Source organism: Xenopus tropicalis, chromosome 8 (genome assembly GCF_000004195.4).
Source record: "Xenopus tropicalis strain Nigerian chromosome 8, UCB_Xtro_10.0, whole genome shotgun sequence".
NCBI lineage: Eukaryota > Metazoa > Chordata > Amphibia > Anura > Pipidae > Xenopus > Xenopus tropicalis.
In genome coordinates this window covers 113,097,970-113,125,053 of record NC_030684.2, presented here as the reverse complement: position 1 = coordinate 113,125,053, position 27,084 = coordinate 113,097,970, and the positions used below count along the sequence as shown (strand labels likewise).

The following is a 27,084-nucleotide window of genomic DNA, read 5'->3' as shown; positions in this document are numbered from 1 at the left end:
TGATGTCTCATATTATCTATGTATCTCACAGATAGTGGCACAGGTCCATGCAGACTTGCATTCTTCTACCAAGTGGAGTTACAGATGGCCAGGAAAGACATATTGCTGATAAAGCCTGTTAAAGCGATTTGGCTGCATTCATACCATTTCCAGTATAAAGTAGCAATTCAAAATGATGTTGGTTATAAAGACATAAGATCAGTGTCACCATATTAGCTCTTTACTAGGACACCTGATATTGACACCCATGAATTACTTTTACCCATAGACAAGTGGACAACCAGAATCTTATTATTTTACTCGTTTCTGGGTGACAAGTATAAAAGAAGGAAAATGAACATTTAATATTAAACTATCATATTTGGTGATTTATGTGCAAGAGGCCTTCTGCGAGAATTGCATTTAGAGTCCGAAAAGAATTTAGAGGAAAAGTCATAATGGAAAAGTCATAATAAGATTTGCATTCCCCATGAAAACAATACAACTACTGAGAGGATGGGAGAGACTGAAATGTTAGAAGAAACAGCTATAAAAACAGACCGCCTGAAAAGAACAAAAAAAAGTCCGCGGCTGCTGAGGAAGCTCATGGAAAAGTTCTTTTTAAAATCCCTGCATATTAATTCATTTAAATAACTCTGGGTCTGGCAGGTCGCAGAATGGGTCACTTGTGTGGATTCAGTCAGCAGAGCTTTCAATTGGTTTTAAAGGCTTTCTACAACTGGAGCAAACTCTGAAGCTTTTATTACTTTACCGCACCGGCGTTACCTGGTAACATTCAGGGCCGCCGCTCCCTATAAGCAGAGTACTCAGTCTGCATAGGGCACCAACTCCCAGGGGGGCACCATCCCAGCTGCTCCAATAAAAACTATTTATTTTTACTTCCGTAATATTTGGGGGAGGGGGCACAAAAGTAAATTTCTGCTTAGGGCACCCATTAGGCCAGCAGCGGCCCTGGTAACATTCGTTTTTCCCTGTTCACTAACAAATCAACAACTGATGAAGAAGACATGTTACTAAGCTAAGGTGGCCATACTCTTCAGGGTTATCAGGCGATGGGTCAACTGTTTGATATTGTCCTATTTAGTCATATACACCCCTGTTATTGCCTGTTCTCTGCAGCAGCAAAATAACAGCTAAACACTGGCACCATGTTTCTTCATTTCTTAAATTACGTTTTTTTTCAAGTTACGTTTTACTTTATTCCTCTCTACCAAACAGCATTATTTCATTTTTTAACTGAGGACAATAATGCATGGTTTTACAAATAAGCTGTTTTATGCAATATTTTGTATATATAGACCTACATATAGATTGTAAGCTCTACAGGGCAGAGACCTCCATCCTCTTGTGTCTTTGACTCTTAACTTATTGCAACTATATATTTTATTTATTTGTATTTATTGTTATACTTTGTATTTATCTATTATTATCTAAATAACCCTGTCTGTATTAATGTATTCTACTGTACAGCGCTGCGTACATAAGTAGCGCTTTATAAATAAAGATATACATACATACATACATTGTTCAGGGTTATAGTTTTCCTGTAAGATTGGGGACATATTTGAGGGGCTGGGGCTGTCGGTCAACATCCTTTACTTGTAGGAAATGCACATAAATAATGCATTTAAAAACATATGTAGTGTTGCACATTATAATATGTCCTTTTTTGTGTACTTGGCCCCCAAGACCCCAGGTTGCAAGGACCCCAGGGATAATGTCCAATCTGCCCAACCCCACAGCACTTTCTATTTACATATTTTTTTTAGCTCTTACTGCATTCGGATAATTTCCTCTGGGAATTACTAATTCAGAAACAATAGCCCAGATCCACATGACCTGCTACAAATCTAGCTCCATGATTGCATTCATTCCTTCTGTTATTTATTTTATTGTGTTGAACGCTCCTCTGGCGACTAGCATGTAGGTCTCAGCTGCACTGACACAGCATTGGTAGGAACGCCATCAGCGAGTCAGTTTCTGACACAGAAGAGATAAATGAGAGCAAGAAAAAGCAAAGTATTTCTCATGGAAGCCTGGAAATGTGCAAAAAAAGCCATATGGGAATTCAAAGAAACATATATATTCATGCAGCGAGGGAAGGTTTGCATATGCTCTGGTGGTGGGTTAAGGTGAACTTTCCAACCTTTTATCTTAATGATGCTGCTATTTTAAAATCTCCCCTTGGAATTTGGTCTCTGAGGCGGAAAAGGTTGGGGAGAGGAATATCAATTACATCTGGTCTTACAATAAAAAAAAAAAAGTATATATATATTAATTAAGTTTAAGAGAATGGTTTTTTATTTTGTCAATCTCACCTGTGAAGCAATCCTCAGGAATTTTTGCATTATACTTGTACCTAAACATTACACCTGTACCTTTACCTTATACCTGTACCTATTTGTTACACCTATATCTATATGTTACATCTGTTATTCTTGCACCTAAATGTTACAACTGTACCTATACATTTTACTTGTACCTATACATTACACCTGTACCTATACATTATACTTGTACCTATACATTACACCTGTACCTATACATTATACTTGTACCTATACATTACACCTGTACCTATATGTTACACCTATACCAAAACATTACACCTATACCTAGGGCCGGATTTCATTTTCGGGCCTATGTTACACCTGTACCTAAATGTTAAACTAGTATCTTAACATTACACCTGTACCTATATGTTACACCTGTACCTATATGTTACACCTGTACCTATATGTTACACCTGTAACTATATGTTACACTTGGACCTAAATGTTAAACTAGTATCTTACCTTAATGTTACACCTGTACCTAAATGTTACATCTGTACCTAAATGTTAAACTTGTATCTTAATGTTACACCTCTACCTATATGTTACATCTGTACCTAAATGTTACACCTGTACCTATATGTTAAAATTGTACTTTAATGTTACACCTGTAAATATAAGTTACATTTGTACCTAAATGTTAAACTTGTATCTTAATGTTACACCTCTACCTAAACGTTACACCTGTACCTATATGTTACACGTGTACCTGAATGTTACACCTTTACCTTAACGTTACACCTCTACCTATATGTTACACCTCTACCTATATGTTACATCTGTACCTGAATGTTACACCTTTACCTTAACATTACACCTGTACCTATATGTTACACCTGTACCTGAATGTTACACCTTTACCTTAATGTTACACCTGTATCTATATGTTACATCTGTACCTATATGTTACACCTGTACCTATATGTTACACCTGTACCTGAATGTTACACCTTTACCTTAACATTACACCTCTACCTATATGTTACATCTGTACCTAAACGTTACACCTCTACCTATATGTTACACCTGTACCTGAATGTTACACCTTCATTACACCTCTACCTATATGTTACATCAGTACCTAAACATTACACCTCTACCTATATGTTACCCCTGTACCTGAATGTTACACCTTTACCTTAACATTACACCTCTACCTATATGTTACATCTGTACCTGAATGTTACACCTGTACCTGAATGTTACACCTTTACCTTAATGTTACACCTGTACCTATAAGTTACATCTGTACCTGAATGTTAAACTTGTATCTTAATGTTACACCTCTACCTATATGTTACACCTGTACCTAAACGTTACACCTGTACCTATATGTTACACCTGTACCTGAATGTTACACCTTTACCTTAACATTACACCTCTACCTATATGTTACATCTGTACCTAAACGTTACACTTCTACCTATATGTTACATCTGTACCTTAACGTTACACCTGTACCTATAAGTTACATCTGTATCTAAATGTTAAACTTGTATCTTAATGTTACACCTCTACCTATATGTTACATCTGTACCTAAACGTTACACCTGTACCTATGTGTTACACCTGTACCTGAATGTTACACCTTTACCTTAACATTACACCTCTACCTATATGTTACATCTGTACCTTAACATTACACCTCTACCTATAAGTTACATCTGTATCTAAATGTTAAACTTGTATCTTAATGTTACACCTCTACCTATATGTTACATCTGTACCTAAACGTTACACCTGTACCTATATGTTACATCTGTACCTGAATGTTACACCTTTACCTTACCCCTCTACCTATATGTTACATCTCTACCTATATGTTACATCTGTACCTATATGTTACATCTGTACCTATATGTTACACCTTTACCTTACCCCTCTACCTATATGTTACACCTGTACCTAAATTTTAACTTGTACCTTAACATTCAGAGGGGGAACAATTACCTCCTGACACCAAGATGGCAATCAGACCAGTCCCTGTATTAAGTTTTTGATAAGCTATCTTCAATAACCTTGTATTTCCTCAATAGAAAAAGCCATCCAACCAACCCATCCTTACCCCAGGCTGGTGTGTTTTCCTCCTAACAGGGGCATCAGCCTGGGGTACAAGGTAAGCATTAAAGTCACTTGGGGGTGCCTAGCATTTTTTCACCCCCAAGTGACTTTGCCTTTCCTTCTCCTTTAAGGGTATAAGTGGCTTGCATATTTTTACATCCCAGGTGCATGACCTTACATTTATTCATATTAAATCTCATCTGCCACTTAGCCACCCAGATTGCCAGTTGGTCAAGATCCCACTGCAAGGTGCCACATCCTGGATAGAATTGATTGGGCTGCAGAGTTTTGTGTCATCTGCAAACACTGATACATTAAACAAAAGTTAAACAAAATTGGACCCAGTACAGAACCCTGAGGGACCCCACTGAGAACCTTACTCCAAGTAGAGAATGTACCATTAACAACCACCCTCTGTACCCGATCCTGTAGCCAGTTTCCTATCCATGTGCAAAATGACTTAAGACAAACAGACCTCAGCTTGTGGGGAACGGTATCAAATGCTTTGGCAAAATCCAAATAGATGATATCTACTGCATCCCCACTGTCCAGCTTCTTACTCACCTCATCATAATAAGCAATCCAATTGGTCTGACATGACCTGTCCTTCATAAAGCCATGCTGATTACTGCTCATAATGCCATTCTCCAGTACATAATTTTGAATGTGATCCCTTAACAAACCTTCATGGATGTCAAACCTACTGGCCTATAATTGCCAGGCTGAGATCTTAACCCCTTTTTAAATATAGGAATGACATTAGCTTTCCTCCAATCCATAGGTACCATACCAGATAAAAATTCTGAGAATATCAGAAATGGAGGTGTTTTCCATCTGGCCCTGGTGCCTTGTTCATATTAATATTGTGTAACCCTTTAAGCACGATGTCCTGTGTCAACCACTAGTTGAAGCTGAGCCAACAGTGGAGCTGTTGGATGGGTCTTGGCACTCTGGCTGCTCTGTTGTTTACACAACATTATACAACACTCCCCTAGCTGAACGCTCAGGAAGGTGCACCTGAGCCTCTTTCCCCCTGTGGTGAGTTGTTGGGCATATCTTATAATCTTTTCTGGATAAAGGGTCTTTTGAAATTTGGATCTTGCCTAAAAAAATCATTTAAACCCAATACGATTGCTTTGCCACTAATATGGATTAATGCAGCCATGCAACTTAGTTCCCATCAAGTACAAAGTATGTTTTTTTCCAGAAAGCCATCTCCCACAGACTGCACTTTAATTTCATTAAAACGGAGTCTATGGGAGATGGTTTTTTGGATAATGGGTTTCCAGATAACAGATCCCATACCTGTATGCCTGTGTTACAAAGTATAGTAAAGAACAAGAGATGCATGTCCATTTTCTATACAGCATAGGGATAAGCCGTAGGTGTCAAGTTTGTGTAGAATAAAAATTTGTATAAAATGTGATACAGTGCATAAAAAGGCAGTGTGTATCACATGGAGTAAAAGTTATTTGTCCTTTTGGATCAAGATGCACAAGTCCAGTAATAAATGTGTCCTGACATAAGATAGAAGATGAATGTGACATATTATTGTGCGTAAGATTAAAGGGTAAGTGTCCTCTGATTGTGTATAAGATGGAATAAGATGTGTGTGCCATTATAAATGCTTATTCCTCCTGTTATTGTGTATGAAATTGAGTAAGCGGTAAACAAACTTTTATAATGTATAAAATGGCGTAAGAGGTACATATCTTGTTACCACGGATGAGATGGCACAAGCAGTGTCCCATTTTAGGGGCATATTTATTATGCTGTGTAAAAAAACGGTGAAACAATTCGCCACACATCGCCAAGCTTTGCCGTGTAAAAATGGTGTAAAAACGGCATAAAATCTGCGTAATTTTTTTACACATTTTTTCTTCCACCGGAACTTATGGAAAATAATGGCGTAATATCCGGTGTTCAGACGGCGATCTTTTCCATTTATTTTACACAGCTTTTTACTCCGTTTTTTCGGCGAATTACTTTTACACAGCATAATAAATATGCCCCTTAAGTGTAGATCAAGTAATAGACATGTCTCTTTGTTATTATACAGTAGACAGAGGGGGGAATGCATTGCCCTTAGTACTACAGCATGTCTGTGCTAAACCCAAAGATGAAAGGAGCAGGCTGATGATTTTAGCATTTTGGATAAGTAGGGGTACATTTACTCCCTCTGTTATACACTAATGTCTGTATAATTGGCAAGTTAATGCAACCCTGACGTGTGTTTATTAAGATCATACATTGTACATAGACTTATTGTGTTTATATATTTCCAGCAGAGACCCATATTGTTGTTTTCCTGGAAGTAAAAAGACCTTCCTATCTTGGAGCTTGAAGTTAGCTTGATGTTTCACTTTTCAGCCGACTGCATCTTATATTAAGTGGCAACAGTGCATCTGTAGCGTATGAAGCATAAAGAGCTAGCAGCCGGCCTACCTAACATCTCCGCTTCAGACTGAGAACATCTGTGTGTATCTGAAATTGAATAAAAAAAATTGTGCCAACTGTTCCTCTATATTTGATGGCTTTCCATGGGAAAATCCAGGCTAATGTCAATATTTTTCACTGGGTCAGAGGTCTGAGAATTTACAGTTAAGGAGTCTGCAGCGCCTTTAATTAATGTAGACTCCTGTATACCCTGAGCCCCCAAGACAGGTTGTTCCATCTTTGCTGCCAAAGAGTTGCTTGGACTGTTGCACTGCTTCATTTTGGGTTCATGGGTTATCACTGGCTTCTCAAAGCTTTGAGGAGAATCTCCACTCTGGCGAAGGCAGCACAGGAGGGCCCGGAGCTCCTGACGAAATTTAGGGCTCATCCCAAGGTAGATAATGGGGTTATAAAAACTAGCAGATTTGGCAAGTAGGGTGGCTGCTACACCGGTGAGGCCTGGGACCTGGTAGCCACAGGCTGACCACATAGAAATTACAGCATATGGGGACCAGGCAAGCAAAAATGCTGTGCAGATAACAAATGACACCTGAAGATAAAATAGAGAAAGGAAAATTACTATATGTATAACAGATCAAATGCACTTTTAGCCTCAAGTGTTTCACTGGTGCAAGGGCTGTTAGCAATGTCAGAAAGGATGAGAAAATGAGGTGTTTGTAAGATTACCCGGGTGATGTCTCGCTCCATAGTTAACTGGCGCTGACTTATTTCTCCTCCCCTGGAATTTCTGTGGCTTTTATGTACAGTCCTGATGATGGACACATAGCAGAAGACCATGATGGACACCGGAAGGACAAAGCCCCATATGAAGACTCCAATAACATAAGATTTGTAGACAGTGGAACTGGCAGCTTGTACCCAGTCTATCTCACACGTGCCATACTTGCGCTCTGTAGGAAGATTCATACAGTACAGTGAATGATGCGATATAAACATTGCTATAGTGTGAGCACATACACTCACAACAGCACACACTGCCATACTACAATTACGTTTCCATTTTTGTTGAACAATGAAATTCAATTATCAGAGCCATTATCGTGGAAAGCATCATCACCAAGCTTCAGATATCATCTTAACTAAGTAACTGCGTTGTTAAATGGAAACCAGAACTGAAGATGCTTAAAAAAACAATGGAAGGAGAACCTGATCCCTGCTTGACTGCTTCATAACAGTACAGAGCGACAAAGTGCCTCCCAGGAGGGTTATGCGATAAAGAAGGGTAGTCTGGCTTATTTATATACTTATTATCTATCTAACCAATGACGACTTTCCTGGGAGTAATTCACAGAATTCTGCAGCAACCAGTGGATTTATGTATAAGTTTCGTCTTTCTTTAATATGTCAAATCAGAGTCAAAGTCCAGTGAGATTCAATAGATAAGATGGGGCTTCAGAAGAATGGGCACTTTTCATTTCTAATGGTTGTGCCTCTTCCTTTGAATTGAATTGCTAAGTAATATTACAGGGTTTCCTAACCCTTTGTTTAATATAACCCAGATTACATCCAAGATACCACCTTGGGACCCAAGTCTGAGGAGAGAATGAATGACCTATCTCCTTTGGTTCATATGGACCAATTGTAAACAGTATAGGGACCCAATTTTAAGTTCTGCCCCACAGTATAAGAATAGCTGTAATAAGCAAAAATCAGGGATCCTCAACCTTTTTTACCTGTGAGCCACACTCAAATGTGAAAACAATTGGGGAGCAACACAAGCATGGAAAATGTTCATGAGGATGCCAAATAAGGGCTGTGATTGGCTATTCGGTAGCTCCTATGTGGACAGGCAGCCTACATGAGGCTCTGTTTGGCAGTACATCTATTTTATATGCAACCAAAACTTGCCTCCAACCCAGGAATTCAAAAATAAGCACCTGCTTTGAGGCCACTGGGAGCAACATCCAAGGGGTTGGAGAGTGACATGTTATTTACAAACCACTGGTTGGGGATCACTGGCCAAGATGGATCACTAATTGAATAGACAGCTATGCCCATTGTTGCAGTAAGGTTATCCAGAAAGTGCATCTCATGCACTTTTTTTGTAAAATTGGGGGTGGAGGTTTTTTTTCATTGAGAAGTAACGTTTCTCTGCTCTTTTTACAATTAGATTATCTAGACAGGTGGTAAGTTTCTTAGCATTTTATGTCGAACTTTATGGTCTCAAAATGTTTCACTGGGCATTGCTTTAAGGATTTTATTTATGGTAACCTGAGATAAAACTGACAGATTAGATTAGCTTCCCAACGGCTTCAAAGTTCTCCATGTTCACCATATCCAAGGTGCCGGTGTACGGTCCACTCTGCCAAACAGGTAATCAAGGCAATCACTTTGCTTGTATCCCATTAATAACCAGGGCAGTAAAAATGTCATCATAAATAGCATGGGTACTCCCTTCCCCTGTTTTGTAATCCCCGAAAAGCACAAAAAAGATTGGAAATTAGAATCAATTCAACAACTTAGTTCTAGTTTGGCCTTGAAATGATCAGTTCCCTAGCTCAATAGAAAGGATCTCTTGAGATGCTCTTCTGAATCTAAGCACATAATACGGGAACATACCGAGGCGCTGAGACAAATGAAAGCTGACATAACACTGATTTAATAGGAACCTGAACTCTCAGATTCTTCAGATGATATTGTCCAAATTGAATCATACGTTACAGGAAGGAAGATCCAATTTGAACTTCTAATAACAATTGTAATGAGTACCAAAAAGAAGACGAAACAGAGGCTTTGAGGATTCTAATAGAAACAGAATATGTTTTGGCAATATCAAAAGAAGAGCACGAGGAAGAAATTTAATGCCGCAGGGCATGTAAGTGATACAGATTGGGCAGATACAGATAAGACAAGGGGTAGTTGCTGTTTGCTAATAACCAAAAACAAAGTACAGACTTCACATAAAGGAAAACAATATATAATGAAAACAGATGAGCAAAAAGTGAAGCAGAAACAAGAAAATGTTAGCAACCTCCCCAACACAAATAGATATAAACATAGGGAGCCATGTAATTGGCATAATGATGGCATAAAGATGTCTGTTATATATATATATATTTATTCCTGAACATGTGCTGGCTGATTCCAGAGTGTCTCTTCGGGAAAGAAGCTGTCATTTTCAGTGGTCGTGATCTGGATATGTTTATAGAGATGAAAGCATTTTTCACTCATTAAGGCAAATGGCTAATGTGTTTCAGGGCCATTTTAATAAATGGCAAAAAGGGCATTTGCCCAGGGCCCACCAGGATACTTTTATCTGAAATAACTTTTGGCAGTAGCATCCTGCAGAGATGGCAGACCCCCCCCCCTCATTTTAATCAATTGGAAGAGCTCTATTGTGTTTTTATATTGATTTCTTTGTTATTTTTCTTGTGGCATCAACATTCTGTCATTTTTCTGCTCCCATCGCTGTTGGTCCCGGCGCCACACCTGGGCATCATGTCTACTTCAGTGAGCGCAGACCGTATATTCACTGCCTGCCTTACTATGTTGATGTGCTTGAGGGTTATTCTTTCACAAATTTCTTGGTCAGTGGGGGCCCACCAATGCCCAGGGTCTGCTGGTACCTTAAACCGGCCCTGGTGTTTAACTAAAAGAGCAAATACTGCCATGCAGACAATGATTTTATACTTTTGATGGTATGTGAAGCTTTCTGTGGATTTGACAAAAATATAAAACACCACTTTCATAACAAGTCCTTCTATTCCCAGTAAAGATACCAATGGCATTAGGTCTGCAGCATGGTGGCTGCACTGGTTGGCTAAGGTTCCAATACTTTTAGTGCATTGGGCTCCTGATCTGAGTTTTTTTTTTGCAATTACCTTAATTTTATTTGTGGAACTACTACCTACTTATACATGTGCTTTATAGATTGATACAGGCAGAGTGGAAGATCAGTGATTGGTGCTGGGAGGGCAGAGTTTTGGCGCCATGGGCAACAGCACTTGCCCCCACCAACTTTCCCCGGTTCCAATGTTTACTATCCCAGGGATATCTAAATTTACCAAGCTTTCTGACTACTGCTCTCTTTACAGGGGACCTAAACCCAAATGACGCCTAAAAAATGATGCCTAATGAAGGGAAATTTAAATCTAAGTAAGTTTGCAATATACATTGATTGGCACATTTTACTAGTTACTAACACCATAAAGTAACATTTAAAAAATGAAAAGACCCTGGTAACAAAATAAAACCTTATGGGCAATACATGCCCTATTTAAAAAGACTGAAGTTACATAGAGACATAGTTAAGTTGGGTTGAAAAAAGACCAGAGTCCATCAAGTTCAACCCTTCCAAGTAAACCTAGCACACACAAACCTATACTGACCTATCTATACACTCACATACATCAATACTAACTGTAGATATTAGTATTGCAATAGCCTTGGATACTATGATTGTTCAAGAACTCATCCAGGCCCCTCTTATAGGCATTAACAGAATCTGCCATTACCACATCACTAGGAAGGGCATTCCCCAACCTCACTGCCCTCACCGTGAGGAACCCCCTACGCTGCTTCAAATGGAAGCTCCGTTCCTCTAATCTAAAGGGGGGGCCTCTGGTGCGCTGATTGTTTTTATGGGAAAAAAGAACATCCCCCAACTGCCTATAATCCCCTTTAATGTACTTGTACAGAGTAATCATGTCCCCTCGCAAGCGCCTTTTTTCCAGAGAAAACAACCCCAACCTCGACAGTCTCACCTCATAGCTTAAATCTTCCATCCCCTTTACCAGTTTAGTTACAGTCACTGCACTCTCTCCAGCTCATTAATATCCTTCTTAAGGACTGGAGCCCAAAACTGCACTGCATACTCAAGGTGAGGCCTTACCAGGGACCTATAAAGGGGCAAAATTATGTTTTCATCCCTTGAGTCAATGCCCTTTTTTATACAAGACAGCACTTTATTTGCTTTAGTAGCCACAGAATGACACTGCCTGGAATTAGACAACTTGTTGTCTGCAAAATCCCCCAGATCCTTCTGAATTAAAAGAAAATATGTTTTTTTTCAAAACACATCAGTTAATAGAGCTTCTCCAGCAGAATCCTGTATTGAAATCTGTTTTTCAAAAACACAAACATATTTTTTTTATTTTATTTTAAAATTTCACATGGGGCTAGCCATATTCTTCATTACCCAGGGTGCCACAGCCATGTGACCTGTGCTCTGATAAACTTCAGTCACACTTTACTGCTGAGCTGCAAGTTGGAGTGATATCACACCCCTCCCATCAGCCGATCAGCAGAACAATGGGAAGGGAGCAAGATAGCAGCTCCCAGTAGGTATCAGAATAGCACTCAATAGTAAGAAATCCAAGTCCGGCTTGGGACTCCTCCAGTTACATGGGAGTAGGAGAAACAATAAGTTACCTGAAAGCAGTTCTAATGGGTAGCGCTGGCTCCTTCTGAAAGCTCAGACTCAGGCACAATGCACTGAGATGGCACCTACACACCAATATTACAGCTAAAAAAATACATTTGTTGGTAATAGAATAAAATTTTCCAGTTTGCTGCCCTGTTTTCCAATTTTTTCAAATCACTTTGCAAAGTGGCAGCATCCTGCATGGAATTATAGCTTTGCACAATTTAGTATCTGACTACTAGAGAGGATTTAAAAATAATACCTTATCCAGAAAACCACCAGGGAGGATTACTAGTACCTGTGAGTTGTTAACAAAGATTTGTTTTTTGGGATAACTCCATTAATAATCAGATTTCCCCCCTGCAGTTGGAACAGATGGCATGGAGACAAAAGGTTTGGGAGCCGGCAGACTGGGGCTGCATTGCTTTTTTAGAAATTGGTTGCTAGATTAGTGTGAAATCTCCCAAAATATAAAATAGAAGTAGAACATGTAATATACATACATACACATTTGTTTACAGTTAAAGGCATGATTTGGTCAGATCCTGTTTCACCCAATAATAATATACAGGTATGGGTTCTATGATATGGAATGCTTGGGACCTGGGGTTTTCTGGATCCTCCAATAAATGTGGTCTGGTTGTTAAATTGGATAAGATTGGGAGACCTTGATTTAAAAAAGGCTGGGTTCATATAACCCCTCCTATATTGCTGTGTTTACCAGCTATTTCTGTGTAATGATATTATTACAGATTATAACAGAATGATTGTCAGCCATAGAGGTCAGTGGGGCTCTTGAGCAGTCTAGGAGTTAAATAAAAGCTTTATGAGGGCCACATTTAGTACACAGGCCTCCAGTTGGACAGCCCTGTTGAAGAGAATTGTGCTAACTGTCCTCCATTGTGGAAGTTGCTTATTCTTGACAAACCTGCACATATGTAAAGACTCACACCTGGAGACAAAATCCAGTATTTCACAAGCAACATATAACTCAATATACTCCCAATCCTACACAATATACTGCTAATCACACACACTATATGTTTATTAACAGTGATGTCTGAGATAATAGTAGGCTAGCCAGTCACTTCTGTAATCAGTTGCAATAAATACATACTGTGTAAAATGAGGGATGCGTTGAGGGATGTGTTATCCTCTCAAATCTATTACCAATATGACAGTGGTTCAGGTCGAGAAGTCTCCAAAATACTCCTGGAAGCCTGACTTAAAGATTAATAAGGGAGATATTTGGGTGGACCTAGATACACCAGTTATCCAGAAAGCTCCATATTACAGGAAGAACATTTCCCATAGTGTTCATTGTAGGCAAAATTTAAAGAAATCGTTACCATTTTCACAGTAATAATAAAACAGTACCTTATACTTTATGGTAACTAAGCTGCATGAATCCATCTTGGTGGCTAAACAATCCTGTTGGTTTTATTTTACATTTAAATGATTTTTAGCAGACCTAAGGTATGGAGAGCCAAATTATGGAAGGAACCCTTATTCGGAAAACCCCAGGTCCCAAGCATTCTGAATTATAGATCCTATACTTGTATCTGTAACCATGTTATAAGCTAAGGAGGGGCCTGAACAAATGTTGATCCTCAAAGAGGGGCTTAACCCCAATAAGTGTGGCAGTGGGTGGCCTACAGAGATTGTACTGTATGAAATAACTACGTATTTCTAATGTTACAAGCCAATGATGAATGAGTGAGTAATTCAGGGCCTAAAAGACAAGCTCCTCTTTCTCTTCCAGGATGCAAGTACTTGAAATTCCTTGTAACTCATATCACAGCGAGGAGCCAATAAAACCCAAATCCCAGCATTATATGGCAATAGATCTGTGTAGAGGAAAACAGCCTCATGGAGTAAAGAATGACGTGTTCTTTTCCTAATTCCCCCGCTTTGTGGGTGCCATCCTCCTGCCGAGATAGGTAGGCTAACTTTCACTTGTGTCAACACAAATCACAACACTATTAAATGTGTAGCAGCTGGTAGCGCCACAGAATTCCCCTGTCTTAATGTCTGTGTACACACCAACTAATCACACTGAAACTGACCTATATTGTACGCCTGCCAAAAATAACCTGCCCCGAGCTGCCGTAATCCCAGTCATGTTAAACAGATCTCCCGAAGGCTGCCAGCAGTTTGGCAACTAGAAAATATTTTATCAAATATCAAATTTGTAATTGGCAATAGAAAATGAAGGTATAAGGTGCCTGTGACAGCAACTTAGAGTTTGTTTGCTTACTTAACATATATGTATATGGTAAAGCAAAATGGCATCATCACAAAATGTTGCAAAACTCAATAGCAAAATAAATTCTAGAGTAAAGTGCAATGTTTAAATAGGATTAAAATTGGTTGATGTTGGTATATTAGATGATACACATGATCAGCAATATACATGGCTGAGAGGAGGCGTTCTCTATCCTGGTGTAGGCGTACCCTATTTGTGCGTTGGAATTCCCATTGGCCTAGGAATGTCAGTTCAAGTTCCCTTCTGATAGCAGCCTTAATGTGCTTGGAGGAACAGGAAGAACTCCCAAGGCAGTGCCATCAATGCCACCAAAAGTCAAGGTTTCTTAGAATCCTAAGTGTTTCAATATGCTAAGACCCTATGCTTGCGTGGCAGGCTTCTACCTATGACATATACGTATCATGAAGTATGATTAAAAGCATACACAGTAAATCAGTAAGGGATATAAAATAACCATGCTTTTGTTTATAATTCTCCTGCTGATGACAGCTTCCCTTGCCTAGAATATCTTCATATACAGCTCACACAACATATTATACTCATTTCCCCATGTCCCCCTTTGTTAATTTTGAAATCTTGGAGCACTCCTTGTACTTCAGTGTCAACAGAAACCTTTCAGCACAACATGCACCAGCGGAGTGGATTGAGCAATCGTATTATGCAGAATTCTTGTTAAGGAGACACAAGGAGCCATTTTTACCCAGTGATGAAATCCCTTAGGAAAATGTTACATTATGGCCATAATTATCACCTCCAAGATTCTTGGCGTACAGAACAAGCCGCGAACGAAAGGTTGTGCCAACCCCACACCCCCAAAATAACTGTAGGCTACAAGGATAATTTCACACCCCATTATATAGGTGAATGTGGGTGGGAGTAAGATATTATTGGTCATTGGTTACATAGAGTAGTTGTAAAGGAGCAGTAAGGAAAGGGTCCCTACCAAATTTGTAATACCAAAAGTATTTAGTTACACTCTTAAATAATGTTGTATCCCTCAATTGATCCTGTGAGAGACACTTACCTGTAAAGCTGCCCCAGCCCAGTACTGGGGATCCAGACCAAAAAATAGATGAAATCCATATGAAAACGATTGCCATGGTTACATGCCGTTGGTCTACCATGTGGGCTGAAGAAAGAATGGCGTTATCATGAAAGATGCAGGAGTTTAAATAAGATAACATTAATACCCCATCACAGTTGGTCTCATAGATTAAAATACATTCCAGCAATTTTTTCAAGAACAATAAATGCTTTTATTTAAGTAAAAGGACAGTATACCCCTCCTCCCGCATAAGTGCAATGAACAGGGATTGTGCTGAACATACTTTTTGCCTATTGTTTTAATCATGCCAAATCTATGGTCTCTGTTATTACTTGTGCTAAAAGGGGCAAACGGGGAAACTGAAGCTACTCCATGTTTGGTCCTTACGAGGTTGATAAATTGCTAGATCACAAGTAATGAACTCCAGCTAACAAAACACATAACAAAGGCTGCAGTGGAGGGCCCCACAGCAAATTCATTTTCAGCCCCCCAAGTATCTGTTTTACCAATATTTATTGAAACTGTTTATAAGCTAGGGCCTTATGGGGTCCCCTATACTTCTGGGCCCCCCTGCAGCCACAGGGTCTGCTTCCTTTGTAGTTATGCCCTATAAAGGCTGAAGAAAAGGGCTTACATACTGGAAATCCAATTATCTACGTCCCATGTATCAAAGATAGAGTGGCTTCAGTTTCCCTGTTGGACCTGTTTAGGTCTAGAAATAACAGAAACCAAAGATTTTTCATGATTAAACCAACAAGCAAAAGATATGTTTAGTGCTATTCATTTTGCACATGCTGAACAAGCGGGTATACTGCTTTCTTTCTTTTTACTTATATAGGCAATCTTGCTTTGTATAGATGAATATAACCTTTTATAGAAACATTTCTCATAGATTTTACTGGGACCATGTACAATGTGTGTCTGTATATATCTATACAGTATGTGTATATGTACAAAAATACCAGGCAGATATTTGGTCACTGATTTTGATCATATATATGTATATACAGTATATTTATGTCCCCTACCTTTGTGTGGCTGGCATCCCTTTATATATCGCAGAAGACTGATTGCTGTCAGGGTGCTAATACTCATCAGACCAAACAGTAGGATTAAAAAACCACCAACCTAATTAAGTGAGAATGAAATTCAGAACAGATCATGCAGGATTCCTGCCAAAGCGGTTAATAGGATTTATTGTTATGCACAACCACATTTAGTTAGCATTCTCCAAGGTGAAAGTGGAGCAGGGAAGCATGATAGCTCTTTTTATTGAATACTCCATCCAAATGCTACATTGGTGAATGTGCATGGTTTACCCTCTAGGGCTTGCAATAGTGCAAAAAGAGATCTTGAGCAACAACAGGCAAAGCTTCTCTAAGTTTATCATCCATAGCAACTAACCAAAAATGAGCTGTTAGTGACCTGGTGCAATTTACTTCCACAATTTACATTCACTTCATAAATACTTCAGGCACTTGATGATGTTACACAGGCATAGTATTTTCAACATCGAGAGGTAGTACTCACTTACAGATAAACTAGTCTCCAGTGTTTCAGAACACTTGAGTCCCTATGTTGGGTACTAGCCCTCCTGGCCTCCTTGTTGGAGTCTCTGGCTGCTCTACTAACTACCCTGATCGTGTCTTTCATTCCTAGAGCGAGCTATTACCAATCTTTCCTGATACTGACTCCTCCTACTAATGTCTACCTCCACCCAAGGCTCTTCTGGCACCAACCACCCCTTCCAGCAAGTGGGGTTTCGCTTGGCTGAACAATTTGCAAAACTGATAAAAAATTTGCAAAATGCAGTGAAGTCCATGGGCAACATATTTTCTTATGCACAGGACTTTTTTTTTTTAACTCACTCCAAATCCATTAAAGTCAATAGGCATTTTTTTCACTCCTACTGCGTGACATTTTAGTCAACAAATATTTTTATGTGACATGTGCAACACATTTTTCTTATTCGAAATACATTAAAGTCAATGGCCATTTTTTTTTCACCAATTTTTTTGTCACAGTGAATTTCTGATGCAGTTTTGTGTAAAAAATCACCAATGACTGCCAGAAATGAGCAGTTGAGCAAAACCTATACCCACCTACATAAAATTCAAAGCAAACATCTTGATGCCATGGGTTACTAGGCTGAAGCCAGTCTGCCTATAATCTATCAAGTAAATGAACAGTAAATATATGCAATCTATATGTATTTATAAATACTGACCTTCGAGCTTTGAAGATTTCTTCTAAAATGTATCTGAAACCCTTTTCCCATATTGGATAATGTATGAGAACCTTGCAGATCTATAGTAGCACCTACACCACTGTCTGACAAGGAAGGATTAATGGTCAAATGTTGGAATATTTCTCAAAAGCATTTATCTAGCCAGCTCACAAAGACATTCATTATCTTTAAAATAAAAGAATGGAGAGAGGTATAACTCAGTATCCAACTCAGTATCCCTCTACAGTGAGTAATGCCTTATCTTGCTGTGCTTACTTGGCATGTCCATAAGTTGTTGGCCAGGAATCCATCTTTGCCCAGACCATGGAACAGCTCCACAATCCCTCGGGAGTAGCCAAAGATGGAAATTCCTGCATCCGACACAGCAAGGTTTAACGTGAGAAGGTCATGGGAATCTAGTAAGCGCCGCCGCTTGCACATGAGACAGATAACGGCTCCATTGCCCAACCAAGAAAGCCAACCTGGGGAGAGTAAGAAGGTCTCAAATGCACGGTACCATCCACTTAAAATACAATTATTAAAACATATGTGTACTGGAGATGTTTTCCATATAGGCAGTTTATGAAACACCTTGCTGTGCTATCAGCTAGCAATATGAACTGCACAAGCAAGTGGGCTTTTTTGACAAAGTAGTAGGTAAGAGTGAAAGGAAAGAGTTAGGACCATATTTATCAATAGTATTTAAACACATTTATATAGCAATCTGACAGAGAGGAACATCTTGAGTTTCTGTTACTGCCATATCACACTAAGTAAAAAGTATTTATTCTGCCATATTGTAGTTTTATACATATTTTATTTTATAGTTTTACTGATATTTTGGCCATGTCCTCCATGACAGCATGCAGTTCCCACTCTGGCCACTATGACAGGCATTTTGCTGACTTCGGATCCCCAACCTTTTCTACTCGCCACCTACATTCAAATGGAAAAAGTGTTAGGGAGCAACACAGGTATAAAAAAATGTACCTGAGGGTGCCAAATAAGGATTGGCTATTTGGTAGCCCCTATGTAGGCTGGCAGCCTATAGGAGACTCTGTTTGACAGTACACTGGGTTTTTGTGCAGACAAAACTTCATAAAGAAGAAGCAGAGAAAGCTGGGCTGTATGAGCCCTCAAGCCAGGGACTGAGTCTAGGTGCAGGATCAAGTGTGATAAGGAGGATCCTGGTGAAGGGCAAGATGTGAGGAGAATCGGTTATGGGTCTGTTAGTCACACACATGAGCCATTCTGTGCTGGGCTCACCTGACGAATGTCATGCAGATGTGTAGTCAGAAAACCCTAAAACGAGGGTGTGTGGTAAGAGGACATTAAAATAAGTATAAGTTTACCATGACTTGCAAAGTGTGCCACTAAATGACATGTGATCTGCTTGACCATGGTCTGGTGGAGTCCAAACTCTTTAGAAACCTTTTCCAATAAATGTTTGTTGGAGGACCTCAGAAACTGCCAGTCTTCAAGTCAACAAATAAGATCAGACTCAGGTATAGGGGATAGTAAAATGGCAGGTTTATCATTTTGTCTGAACTGCCCAATTTAGACTCTCTCATTGATGCAAAGAAAAGTATGTGATCAATGAGCTACATCTTCATATTCAACTTATTAACCAGAATCTGTCTATAAATAGGGTGTATGTCCCTTTAACAGACTCCCTTCAGGAATGAATTATAGCTAATCAGATTACAGGGAGTAAGCGCATGGTGTTTTCCGAAGGATCGGCTGTGCCAGACTAATCTGATTAGCTGCTATGAGGAGGTAAGTAGCAAAGGGCAATGCAGCCAGTGACATGTTTAGCTAAAGCACTTACACTCTTCATCATTAAAGTTTGAGGAAAATAATGCGGGCAGTGGGACGAAGGAAAGGAAGTATGGAAGGTATCATCATTGGCTTGGTCCTTTTTATTCGTTTTATTACAGGGTATAAGGGTGGTAGCGCATTGCACTAAATGATACAATTTTATGAAATCATAATAAATGTTGGTTCACTATAGTGAGGTTTGGAATAATAGGGCAATGGGTAGTAAACTTTCATATAGATACATTTTATGTTTTGTAGTAATGCTGCTTAACTTACGTTTAGACAAATGAGACAGGGAAAGGGATGAAGAAGTCACAGTTAAAGCAGACACTGGCGCCTATTGCACTGTACAATGTCAGCAAAAAGAGCAATGGGAAGTACAAGAGATCTGAACTCCTCTGGCCTATGGAATATAGTGAATAATGTAACCCTATTGTGAAATACAGGTGTGGGACCTGTTAGCCAGAATGCACAGAACCTGGGGTATTCCAGATAAGGGGTCTTTCTGTAATTTGGATCTCCATATTTTGTCTTCTAAAAAATAATTTAAACATTCAATAAACCCAATAGGGCTGTTCTGCCCCCAATAAGGATTAATTATCTCTTAGTTGGGCTCAAGTACAGCTACTGTTTTATTATTACAGAGAAAAAGGGAATTATTGTTAAAGGTTTGATTTGATTGATTAAAATGGAGTCTACACTTATAAGGATATTATAAGAATTTTCATGAAGAGTGAAGGCCAAGTGCTTTTATACAGGTCATGGAACTTCAAGGTGACTTCTAATATCCCTAACATTATTTTATTATATTACACAAGTTTCAGTCGCGTGACAGAATTGACATCACTAAGCACCAATTATAACTGATGACATCATTAAGCATCATTTATAAGGATATAAATTACAGGATATTCATGGCTCTTATGTATTATAAGTCAATATGACACACCCCAATGCCCTGGTTTACTCTTTTCTAGATAATTCGTCACTGTTATCCATTCAAGGATCTTCACATAACACAAAAAATAGGAATAAAGCACCAACGTAGAATAACTGCTTAGTTGTGGTTCATTGGGAGTTTTTGGCCATTCCTGGCACTTTTGCAAGCGCAGAGAAAAAAATCATGATGCCACATGTTGTGTGGACAACTCTGAGTTATTGTTATGGTGCACTGGTCCTTTAGTTTCATGTTTTATAATATCTTATTGGCCTGTGTTTCAATAGTCTGAACATGTGACACAGTTCTCAGACCCTGTCTATAACAGAGGGCCCAGAGCCCCAGTGAAAGGGACAGGGACCCAGTGAAAGGGACAGGGACCCAGTGAAAGGGACAGGGACCCAGTGAAAGGGACAGGGACCCAGTGAAAGGGACAGGGATCCAGTGAAAGAACTACTAGGTTAAGTAGGGTCCAGTACTTTAAATGCAAGGCTAAACCTGTGCTGAAAGTCTGTGGAGTACAGCATCCCTGAAGTATGCAGCAGGCTGGGGCCCACTGTCCTGGGATACCTTGTTCTGGTTTATGTCAATTGTTGGGGAATTAATGTGGCAATTTCCTTTAAAGAAGATGTACTGGTGACTATTAATGAAGTGCAATGACTTATAAACCTCGATTCACTTCTCAAGTCCCCTGTGTTGTGATGATGGTGTATAGAGTATCAATATTTAAGAAGCTACGGGGCACCACTTTACAAATCCTTTACCAACATATTTGCAATACACTTAGGTGTCACCCCCATGCCCAACTCTGAGTGTGCAGAGTATGTAGCTGGAACATTTGGAGGTCACTTTGTCCCCAATGTTTGTTTCTAGCAGCAACAAAATGGACAGTCTAGTGCTTTGCTGGGCATCTAAAGCCAAATCCTCTACCACCAAGTTGATTTCCCAATACCATGGGGGACTGTAATAGGCAATGGCAGCCATGTTGTACATTGCTAGTGGCTGCACAATTTCAGTGGTGCATTGCCTCTATATCTGCTGTGGTTTCTGTATCTTTATATGCAAAGCAGAAAGGGGACTCTCACTATTGTTCAGTTTTTTTCCTGCTGACTTGGCCCTGGGTTTACCTCATTTTATAACCCTTTAAACTCATTTTTATAGAATCCAGTGTCACGTAAAACATTTCTACTCTCTCTTGAAGTTAATATTTTTACTTTTCTTCTGTCAGTCTCTTGCACAGAATAAACTGCTAAAACATGGGTGCAGGGAATGGTCATTGGTCAATCACCTTTTTCTTGCAGGTTTGTAGTAAAGTTGGCCAGATCTGTTGCACTTCCATTTCTCCAATAAACCCCTTGTATTTTTGCCTGCTTATTTCTTCTGATAATAATAAACCCCTGTATATATTTCCCTGCTGGGCTATGCCAGTCCTTACATGCACTGCCCCAGTCACTACAGTATTTGTGGAAGCCATGAGGTCCTACACAATGCAGCCATTCAGTCATCCTTTCCATGTCTTGTCCACTCTGCTGTTTCTTTCACTCACATTTCTCTCAATATGTTACCTTTCAAGCAATTGGATAACACAATGGTTGGAATCGGCTTGCCAGTACGTTTATGCGTACGTTGTTCCAGACTGCTTGGGATCACTTCTCTTTTACATTCACACATATAACATTAATTTTCTTCCCCTAACAATTAACACATACAAAGGAAGTGAAAGTAAAGCTCAGGCTATTCCCAGACATGGGTTACTTCCAACAACAACTACAAGTCCAAGTAGGGCACATTCCCAATAAATCCATTTTGTAGACATTGTTATATACCGTAAAACTACCACTACTACGCTAATTAACCACCCCACTACACTTTTCAATGGACCCATTGTCAATAGCAGTAATGCATAGAATAAAAGCATATTACTTTGTACAGAAGTCATGTTACATGGCCATAGATATTGGTGCATATATGAAGACCAGATGATGTGATAATTAGCAGAGATAACAAGTAGGCACTAATGTAGAAGCCACTTTACTGATAAAAGGCAAGGGTATATGGGGCATTTTAATCACTATTTGTACAGGTATTGGACCCGTTATCCAGAATGCTTGGGACCTGGGGTTTTCTGGATAAGAGGTCTTTTTGTAATTTGGATCTCCATATCTAAAGTCTACTAAAAATCATTTAAACATTAAATAAACCAAATAGGATTGTTTTGCCTCCAATATGGACTATTAATATCTTAGCTGGCCTGAAGTACAAGATACTGTTTTATGATTACAGAGAAAAAAATTAAAACTGAGTCTTTCCATAATTCGGAGCTTTCTGAATAACAGGTTTCCAGATAACAGATCCCATACCTGTATAGGCAGGTTACCATTATGGAACATTTCTTAATAATTGGAGAACAAGTTACCTTGCGCAAGCGACTTGTATTGCTACCCATAGGAAGGGAAATCTGGAGGCTACAGGGTGTTGGTAAGATCGAAACATGCTATGCACCATAGTGCTAGGAATGAGGTGCTGATGACTGCAAGTTATAACTAAACATTAAACAAAGCCTGAAAACTGAAAGGGTCAGGCAATGGAGAGGAATCAAGGAAACAAAACCACAGGGGCCATAGAGTATTGAAAAAAATAAATCACTGGTAATTAGGCAGAAGGACCAAAACATAGCATAAGATAAATGGCAGGACAGGGCCAGACCAGGAAGTTTAATCAAATGCAGAGCCAAGAATAACAGATAGCGTATGGAAGCACAAGCCTCACATATACACAATGGAAAGGAAAGCAAATGTAAAGTAATGAGGAAAGGATAAAATAGTTCAAACCCCAGGGAGGTGCATGGCTTGCCTACCCTGTAATAAATAAAACACTGTAGCACACAAGGAGTATTCTTGGAGGGATATAATATTACTGGCGACAGAGCAGTAGGTTTCTTGTCCTGTTATGGGGTTCAGTGGTTTGGGGAAGATGGATTCAATAGCAACCACATGTCCACCATGCTCTGTTCTCTATTAGAGAATCACTGGAAATGTCTAAAGGGGTATATTTATCATACTGTGTAAAAAGTGGAGTGAAGCATTACCAGTGATGTTGCCCAGGGCAACCAATCAGCAATTAGATTTAAACAGCTGGAAAATCAAAGCAAAGCATCTGATTGGCTGCTATGAGAAACATCACCGGTGATGTTTTACTCCACTTTTTACACAGCATGATAAGTATACCCCTAAGTCTTCATAAATACATCAGTCTTCTGATTATTATACAGGCAGATATGCAACAAGGAAGTGCAGGAAGGTTTGTGGGGTTACATTTGTTTGCCATGGTTAAACAGAGCCGAGTTCATAAAGTCATCAAGTACTGGAAACCTCCAGCTAACAGTAGGACTGATGGTTGGGTTGTTTAGGAAGAGATAGTTGAGTAGGAAATGAAGCAGAAGCGCGTTTGTGTAGGTTACAATGTCTAGCCAATCATATGGGATTCTAGAGGAACCTGACTAATGTGCAGTGTCGGTGACACATAATGCAGCCAATCAGTAAGCCAGGAGCCAGAGGCAATTCTGCACCCCCTATAAGCCTGAGGTGGACTTTCCAATGATGTCCTGCCTTGTCCCCCCTGAGCCTACCATTTGGGGCTTCAGCACAGGTCAAGGGGAGGCTGCATCAAAATAGCTGAAATTCTGATTTAAAAATTTCAGCTCTTAAAAGGTACCAGGAGTGGCGTTTTACCGCTTTAAGGTACTAGTCGGCACAGGTCAGCAATCTCACTGGTGGGCCCCCAGAGCTATACCAAGATAATTAGAAAATGACTACTCTTAATAAGGAGAACTTGAATATACGAAGACAAGAAATGAATAAATAATGATGAGCTCCAGGTGTGCAGAACTGTGAGCAACATGTGGGCAGATAAATCATATTCACAAACTCCACACTTTTATTTTACAAAATCCTCAGGGAACATATATTCTAAAAAGTACAGTAAATGTGTCTTCCAGTTGACTAAAATGTGGTTTCTGCCATTTTAGGGGGGTTTAGGGGGTTTCTTCAGTCAAATGCTATAGCATTTGAATGGTTTTGATGGCCCCAGTCCTGGTCGGCCCTGGCCAATTGCCTCTTTTGCTCATTTATTAAGATTAGGGATGCAGCGAATCCAGAACTTGGGCAAGATTCGCCAATTGTAGCAGGATTCGGATTCATCAGATCCACGTGTCACATGACTTTGTATCATATAAATGGAGAAGTAGAACATTTTTAACCACATGCGAAGCGTGCAGTTGTCTTTAACCCTTCCATGGCCTACTATGCAAATAAGGATTTGGTTCAGTATGTGGCCAAATCTTTTACAAAGGATTCAGGGTTAGGCCAAACCCCAAAACAGTGGATCCCTAATTAAAATGGCTCTGCTCATGGCAGCAGCTTCCCACCAGGTTTGTAAGCAAATGTTGCAGGTAAGAAAGTAACACTCAGAGGCAGATTTATCAAAGGCTGAATTGCTTTTAGTTCCATTAAAATGTTGCCTTTGGGCAAAAACCTTGCAAGTCTATCCCCAAATCAGAAGACCACGGTGAAAAGTTGACTTGCACTAAAATGAAATGTCATGCAATGATGCACCATGCCGCCAAAATCCACCCACACAGCGAAGAGGCCAATCAGCTCCCCCCTTTGTGTGCACAAAATACATAGCTTGGGGTTTCTGTACCAAAATCCACCCATGTGGACTGGCAGTTCCCACATAAGATGGGGTGGCAGGAGCAGATTGGCCTAAGTTAGTAAGCTTTATGCTGCATATTTACTTAAGTGCAGTAACCCATAGCAACAAATCAGCTTTAACCATTCTGCTTTTGTTAGAACAATGACTGCAACTGTCCCAGTGCTAATGGTTAAAGAATCTGTTACAAGAAAATGTACACAAGCACAGCCGGGCCTCTTTATTAGCGACCCCACCAAAACGTTGTGGTTGTGTGACTGAATAACCACAAGGGCCTTGTCCCCCATTTGCATCAGGTTGAGTGCCGGCACCTATTCTTTTCTAAAGAATCAGTTACACCAGCAAAAGAACATACCCTAAACGCATTTGCACATAATGTTCCTTTAGCCTACACGTTCAACAATTTGCCACTGTTTTTAAAAAGCATAATATGCCTGCAATTTATCTAGAAGGGTTTTTGGGCAAAAATATGTAGTCTTTGTATAGATGACAGATTAAAAACAGACATGATAACATGCAGCACTAATACCAAGACTTCTGGTTAAAAAGCTTTTTGCATGGACAGGAAAGAAATACATTTTATGTCATCAAACTAATAACTGTCATTATGTGCCAGGACCAGTTAGTAGCACATTACTGCACAACCCCATCTCCTAGTTTAATAGAGATTGTCTAGTGGAGTAAAGCATTACTGGTGATGTTGCCCAGAGCAACCAGTCAGCAATTAGATTTCAACAGTTAGAAAATCAAAGCAAAGCATCTGATTGGCTGCTATGTGCAACATCACCGGTGATGTTTTACTCCACTTTTTACACAGCATGATAAATATACCCCCTAGTGTAATGAACGGAACAGTGGAAAGTGGCCATGCCTATATATGCAACGTATACAGTACCCCTTCTTTAGCCTGGATTACAAGGCGAATTGGCAAGTGTATGGCCACTCTAACTCTGAATTACCCCTATATCTACCTCTAAAATTGAAAAGGCAAAATATATTCTTCAAAGTACAGTAGATAAATATCTCTCACCGAGCAGGAGCAGGTAGGCACCTATAGCTGTCTCTCCTTCCTCCAATACTCTGGCCCCACTTGAGCTGTTTGGCAGTAGAGAGGAGCTGTCCATCAACAACCCATCCATGATTATTCTCTGTACATCAGCACTATTTGGAGGAATACCAAGTTCTGGTTTTACTAGAAAGGGCAGTATTTGGCTTTACAGCAGGATGAGTGCTTGATCCCTCTCCCTATGGATCAGTCAAGCAGGGAAGATGCTCTTAAGATTTACCATCTTAAAGCCCCTTGTACCTGATGTCCAGAGTTCCAGTCATGCTTCACCCTCTGTCACCCAGCCACTCAGCTACAATTCACCTTAAGTTGCATAACAAGCCAGAGTTTAATCCGTTGAAAGCTTCAGCCTAATTCGTTTTCAATTAATGAAGATCTAAGGGTGTCTGGTATCTGAAAATAGTCTTTGGTCAGGAACAAGATCTGATTTGTTTAATTCTTCTGTAGGATTTCTAACACAATGTTCTTTAGAGATGAAATGTTCCTGAACTAATGTGCTTGGCTAGAACCTCAGCAAACTAAATGTAAATACTCGTTATAAGGAAGACACTTCCAGCCTCGGAAACAAAGCAGTTTATTGAAATGCATCAACCACCATTCAGTGTTTGGGTTTAGAGTAGTCCCATGTAAGCCAAATGCTTCACCTCTTCTCAAAAACACATTAATGTAATGACTCGGAAAATTTCATTTGATTGTCAAAAGCATATTACTATAGTGTCCCTATTCTTATCTTCCCTGGCTTTAAAGTGAGAATTATTGCTTTAGATAAGAGCCACTGATTGTGGGTCATTTTCTGCTATGC

General features: G+C 39.6%; 1 protein-coding gene across 1 annotated transcript; it reads right to left on the bottom strand.

The window, feature by feature from the left end:
• Positions 1-6,563: 6,563 nt before the first annotated feature.
• Positions 6,564-26,469, bottom strand: LOC100497987 (visual pigment-like receptor peropsin). Its single transcript, XM_002932842.5, has 6 exons — positions 26,247-26,469; positions 18,028-18,233; positions 16,553-16,652; positions 15,504-15,608; positions 7,518-7,741; positions 6,564-7,380 (listed from the first exon to the last, which is right to left on the bottom strand). Exons 1-6 carry the CDS (start codon positions 26,353-26,355, stop codon positions 6,916-6,918), a joined length of 1,209 nt encoding a protein of 402 aa, XP_002932888.2. The 5' UTR covers positions 26,356-26,469; the 3' UTR covers positions 6,564-6,915.
• Positions 26,470-27,084: the final 615 nt, after the last annotated feature.

What these genes read in the sequence shown, in the direction of transcription:
- LOC100497987 (XM_002932842.5), bottom strand. Translation starts at nt 26,355, where the DNA reads ATGGATGGGTTGTTGATGGACAGCTCCTCTCTACTGCCAAACAGCTCA. An exon ending in GGGATGCCAGCCACACAAAG is followed by an intron (nt 15,609 to 16,552) that starts GTAGGGGACATA and finishes TTCTTTCTTCAG; the next exon opens with CCCACATGGTAGACCAACGG. An exon ending in TGGAGCGAGACATCACCCGG is followed by an intron (nt 7,381 to 7,517) that starts GTAATCTTACAA and finishes TTTTATCTTCAG; the next exon opens with GTGTCATTTGTTATCTGCAC.